This window comes from Parasteatoda tepidariorum, chromosome 7, assembly GCF_982258835.1.
Source record: "Parasteatoda tepidariorum strain Cologne lab strain chromosome 7, Ptep-v5.0, whole genome shotgun sequence".
Taxonomy (NCBI): Eukaryota; Metazoa; Arthropoda; class Arachnida; order Araneae; family Theridiidae; genus Parasteatoda; species Parasteatoda tepidariorum.
The window spans coordinates 1061259-1067499 of record NC_141761.1 but is presented as its reverse complement, the minus strand read 5'-3'; the positions used below and the strand labels follow the sequence as shown (position 1 = coordinate 1067499).

The 6241-nt window shown below is 32.3% G+C and overlaps 1 protein-coding gene across 5 annotated transcripts in view; it reads right to left on the bottom strand.

Moving 5' to 3' along the window:
* Positions 1 to 343: 343 nt before the first annotated feature.
* LOC107450698 (monocarboxylate transporter 12) overlaps positions 344 to 6241 on the bottom strand; it is a 77547-nt gene continuing 71649 nt past the window's right edge. For all 5 annotated transcript variants that reach the window (XM_087166998.1, XM_087167000.1, XM_087166999.1 and 2 more), the window contains exons 9-10: positions 4581 to 4706; positions 344 to 1667 (exon numbers count right to left, since the gene is read on the bottom strand). In XM_087166998.1, the coding sequence (XP_087023124.1) occupies positions 1510 to 1667; positions 4581 to 4706 (284 nt within the window). In that variant the 3' untranslated portion in view covers positions 344 to 1509. The remainder of the gene's footprint in view (positions 1668 to 4580; positions 4707 to 6241) is intronic.

The following is a 6241-nucleotide window of genomic DNA, read 5'->3' as shown; positions in this document are numbered from 1 at the left end:
TAGCTTCTTGTTTTTATTAATAAAATAAAAAAATATATTGATTTTATGTTTGTTTTTTTTTTAAAAAAAATGAGTTCGGGAAAGATTTTTATTTTAATACGATTTTGTTTTTATATAAAAAATAAATCATTTGCGACTAGTAGAAGTTGTACTTTTTTTTGTCGGGATGAACCAGCATTTTTAGCGAAAATGTATGAAATAAAATTTTATATTTCAATTAAGAAATTGTCTCGCAAAAATATTTAAAATTAACGCATTTTTGCATCAGTGTTTTAAGTATCGTTACATTACAGTTCGCATTCTTAAGTGTTATGTTACATTTGAGACTAATTAAAAACAAACATTTATTGATAAAAAAAAACTTTAATTGACAAAATGATTCATTAGAACTGCATTCCGTAGATAAATAAATAAATAAATAAAATAAAATAAAAACATGATGAATAAAAGATGAAGTTTGTTAAACCATTGGGGCATTTTACTAGAATAAATCCTTATTAAATTTATCATCATTAAATAAATTTTCATTTTATTAAATTAAAAAAAATAATCAACAATTTTGAATACAAAATTAAAGTATATCATAAGTACTAAATAATATAGGTATTAAATATGTTTAATTTAAAAACATTTTATAAAAATTTAAATTGAAAGTATGTTTTAAATATATAACAAATAAAATTGCAGGATTAAGTTAGGAATAAAGCATAAGCATTGGAAGGGGTGTAAGCCTTTTTGTAAAAAGTATGCATTTCAAAAAGTATGCATACCATTGAGTGACATAATATTCCCTACTACACCCCTTTTTGAAAGAGTCTTTAGCAATCAGTTGATCTCATTCTCCGCTACGATTTTTTTCACTGGATAATTCTCGTGAAAGGACCTTTCACACTGCATGCAGTTCACGCACCTCAGTTTCAGTAGTTCTCTGCCCAAAATATTTAAAAACAGGCATGTTCTCAATCTTTCACATACGTTCTCAAATGCCCTTAAATTTTTCGTAAAAGATCTTATCTTTCTTAAATAGGGTGAAATATATATGCATAAAAAAATTGGAAATGCGATTGTCTTTTTTCTTCTTTTTTTAACAAGATAATTTTGTTTTACAGAGATAAATAAAAAGGAACTCCATATTTGTGGGAAAGTAATTTCAACAAAAATAAACACACGTGAAGAGTCTTGCACTCATTCGTTTTACATGTGTGCAGAAAATGCTGAACATCATATACTATTTCCAAACTGCATAATAACGAAGTTAAGTTAGATAAATATGGTCATTAATTTTTAAAAAAAAAAAAAACTAAATTTTTGTACAGCACATAAATGAATAATCTTTATACATATGTAAGTGGCATAAAAGTTTGAAGACGTCCTTTTTGGCCTCAAATCATGGTTCATTCTAATCACCACAAGTAAGTAGAACATGAGTTTTTACGCGTGAGACTACACTTCACAAATCACGTTCTCATTCTCCCACGAGCGTGAAAGGCATGCAGTGGGAATGGTTCTTCAGAGGGAAGTGGTGGGTTCTGTGGAGATTTTGATGTCGCAGAGGGGTGTCTTCTCGAGCCTAGGCACAAAATACATGAGGAATCCCGCCAATATGAGCAGTCCACCGGCTATGAAGAATGGAATTTCGTAACTGCCGGTCCAGTCATAAAAAGAACCTGAAAAACCATAACCAGTTATTAAAATCATTTTCAGTCACCGAAATAATGCAATTTCTTTTTAATCACTGATTTGAATCTTGTCACTCCAGGAATATTCGTTGTTGGAGGAAGTTACACAAATCAGAAGTTTAGTGACATCACTTTATTGTCCTAATTTTGTGGATGTACAGTGCAACCAGTTGCTTGCACTGTTTCGTATTCCCATTTCAACAGAGTCACTTCCCTATTGGTTGCTATTAGTAATTGGTTGATCAGTAGACAATTAAGTAAAGTGACATCAGTTTAGTTGTTGTCGTAGCTCATTTACGTCCCACTAGAGCTGCACAATGGGCTATTGGCGACGGTGCGACGTAAATTAACTGCAACAACAACAACAACGCAGCCAGTGATGATTGACTTCGGTGATCTGTTGGGAACCGTGTCTTAAAGATCAGTTCACTGCGGGACGACATCAGTTTAGTCATCTCTATTTTTTTAAAGTACTCTTATCATTTCTCCTCAATTTTAGAACTGAAATACGCCATCTAGCGCTAAGTATAGTAAGGTTTCAAAAGGTGGTCGTGTGCATCCAACATAATGCGATAATCGCTCTAAAAAACAACTGACGGTATTGGATTGGATAGTTAGCAGTAGATCATCGAAAGTGAGGAGCGGACCACTTTGACCAGCCTGCTTAGGGTGTAAATAAACTAACATGGCAGTATGAACGGATAATGTTTTTTGTTTACTAGTTCATAGCACTTCTCGTGGAACGTTTTAGTCACTGAGTAGGCTTCATCGCAGAACATCTTTACTCTTTATGCATTCGATTTCAGGTTTTTAGCCAATCAGATTTTAACATGTCATAGAATAAGTCTTCAAACAAAAAAAGGAGAGAAATTTTGAAAAAAAAAATATTCTATTCTACTTTAGGGCACCTCTAATTTATTAAACTGAAATTTAGGATGATTGAAAATAATTTGCTCAAAAAATTATAGGTTTATCTATTTTTTTTATAAACTGATTATATTTATAAACTGATAATATTTATAAGCTGATTTGTCATTCACTTCTAGGTCAATACATTGATTGGTCAACTGATGGATTTTTCTTCCCTCCTTTTTTTTTTTTTCTTTTTGTATTCATTTGCCGTATTGCAAGAATCATTCAAAGGAATCAAAGTGATGCGAAATCATAGTATGCTTTTAAATCCTTCAAAAATAAGCTCTAAAAAGATGGGGGGAAAAATAGGAAAATAATCTCGTATGAAATAAAAAAAATGAATTTCACAGACATTCACCTAGAAACCTATGCACGGGAAACCTATGCAGGAATCGAGTTAACAAAAATAATAAGATTCTAAAACCGGAACGGAATTCTAAGAACTTCCGGTGTATGTCACTTGCTTGCGTTGTGAGACAAATGATTAATATTTTGGGAGTTTTAATCTTGTGTTCAAATTCGAACACAAATTTACCATTCATAGTTATTTTCTTCTTCTTTTTATCAGAAATTCTCAGAAAGAATCAGAGATTTTATCAGAAATAAACAAATATCAGGACAGAAATACTTTGAGCTTCAGTTTTTTATATCTTCAGCTATAGTTCAATTCTACTTTATTTGACTTTTTCTACGGAAAAATGAGTATAATTAAAATATAAATATATATATTAATCATAACCTGATATATATATATATATATATATATATATATATATATATATATATATATATATATATATATATATATATATATATAACCGTCTTTGAACACCTGACCCAGTTTTAGTTTTACAACTAGTAATGTTCAACTCCGTAGTCTTGTCATTTTGAGCCAATTCAGAAGACAAGGAAACTCGTGGATCAGTACCCCCAGAGGTATTGATTTGTTATGGGAGCATGGAGTACTTTGTGACTCGACAAATTTAATGAGCATCAGTGATCCGGGAGTCTTCGGTCTGCGGGGATCGAACTCACAACCTCTTGGACAGAGGCCCAGCACCTTACTAACCAGGCTATCTCGGCCATTTGTTATGTTATTATAAATAATAACCTAAAAATTCCTGTTTTTTTTGTTGTTGTTGTTGTTGAGGGAAATGGGTTATTTTGAGAAGGGTGAATTGAATAGCTTCTTAGGCAGAAGCATTGTTCTCGTTGAATTGAATTATACTAATCTCGAAATGCTAGGAAGAATGATTTACATGCGTTTTTATGATCTATTTTTATACTTGCACTTACGCATATTACATTGCTATACAGACAAGTTAGGTAATATTTCTGCGTATATTTTCTCGTGTCATTCAAGGATCTCGAATCAGAGGGTTTATAATAATAGTAAAATAATACAGTACAATCATAGAGCCTATTTTTGAGAAATGGAAATAAGGAGCTGAAAAAATTATTATCAAATTCTTGGAAGGCCTGGGTAGCTTGGTGGGTAGGGTACCGGGTCCATGTCCAAAATGGGCGCCGGTTCGATCCCCGTCTGCCGTGGACTCCCCGTGTAGTAAATGGTGATTGATGCACGTTAAATTAAGCGAGTCACAACGTCCTCCATGTTCGCATTACAAAAATCAATACCTCTGGGGGTACTGATCCAGGAGTTTCCTTGTCTTCTGGATTGGTTCAAAATGACAAGGCTACGTAGTTGAACTTCAGTAGTCTTAAACCCAAAATTGGGTCAGATGTTCAACGACGGATATCAAAAAGAATTAGTAAAACCACGGTAGCCGTGAGTAAATTAGAAAAATTCTCAAATGAAAATTAGAAAGTAAATCATGGTAAGAAAAAACTGTTTTTCACCCTTATTCATTTACCCTATTTTCGTTGTCAATTTTATAATTTCCATATCAAATCTCTTTTTTGTTTTCCTAATTCACGCTTGTTAAGTCTTTTATTACTTTATTTTAGTAGAGTAGTGGGGAAGAATACCTGCGAGTGGAGGACCCAGAATGGATGCGGCACCTCTGAAAAGACTCAATAATCCAAAAGAGTTGGTCAGCCTGTCTAATCCTACCATATCCACCAATATGATAGATGTCAGGGAAATGTAGGCAGCTGAAACAAAAAGCTGATTAAAAACAAAGTATTTCCTGTGTACCCAACGCTGATGTTTCTTTTTTTTTAAAGTAAAATGCCTTTGTCAGGTACAGTCCATATTATTAGACGCATACAGTTTTTTTTTTTATGTGCATGAAACCGGTTTGCAATTTGTTTACGTTTCTGTGTCAATGGGTTAACATTGTCACGCAATACGTTAAAAATAAATACAAATAGGAAGTATATAAAAAAAAAATTTTCCGAATAAGAGCCCATTACACGAATGTTTAAATATAAAAGTATTGCCTATAATGCAAATCTTATCATTATCACAGTGCGTTTAATAATTGGATCGAATTATTATAATATTCTAATATAATGCTTGATATAATAAATACTAATCTATATTTATGTAATCTATTGTCTAATTTCTCCTTTTATCTAATTTCTTTCTACTAAGACTTGCCTGTTCCTTTCAAATACTGTCAGATATTTTTTTTTTACTTACTTATCTCTTTATTTTTTTTTTCTAATCCTCGATTTGAGAAATTCGAAATGAATGGTTAATATAGTTTGGGATCTTTTTAAATTTATTGTTTTCAAGATTCATTGTTTATTTTTTCTTCCGATAAATTCAAATCATTCCTTTTAAGATAAATTCAAATCATTTATTTCAGACCTAAATGACAATACTTTTTAAAAAAAGCTTTTAAAAATCATTTTATATCCTTTTTGAATGAAAGGTTTGAAACTGCTCTATTTTTGCTTTATTGAAAAAAGGTTTTTTATACAAACATCTTCGTGGTAAAAAAAAGAAAATTCCGACACAAAGGTTACATGTTTTCTCAGGGATTGAGCTTCCGTTATTAATAAAATTTTCATTTTATTTTAATTTTATTTCAAGTGTTTTTTTCTTTCATCGTGTAATCTTTTGCAAATACTGTGTGTTTTTTTTAGAAATGATTTTCAATTAACTTATTGTTAAAATATTTTGTCAAATGTTCCTGTTTTGAATTTCCCCCTGTTCTTAGATTTTTCCTGACGGCTGCATCGCTGTAACTCTTCTATCTGTTCTCATTGACTTTCTTCAAATTGTAGCACTTTTCATCATTACACTATGTTTTCTACCTTTATTCAATGTTTTTACTGTTCTATTGCTCTCTGTTTGATCCCTAGCCTGTTATCTCTGAACACTCCTAAGTTTTGTTTAATGAGTAACTACTCTTTTCTTCTTTTTATATCCGTCGTTGAACAGCCGATCCAATTTTTGGGTTTACGACTTCTAATGTTCAACCCCGTTGCCTTGTCATTTTGAACCCAATCCAGAGAGACAAGGGAACGTCTGGATCGAGTATTGATGCCTTCGTGAAGGACTTTTTGAATGAACTAACGCGCATTTGCGTTACATGGAAAGGAAGACCACGAGAACCTCCCACGGTTAGCCTGACGGCAAAGAGACTCTAACCCATGATCCGTCCACCACTGAGGATATTTCATGTCAACACTGTGGTCGGTGCGGAATTCGTATCGACCAGCCATCGCCGGGATCGAAC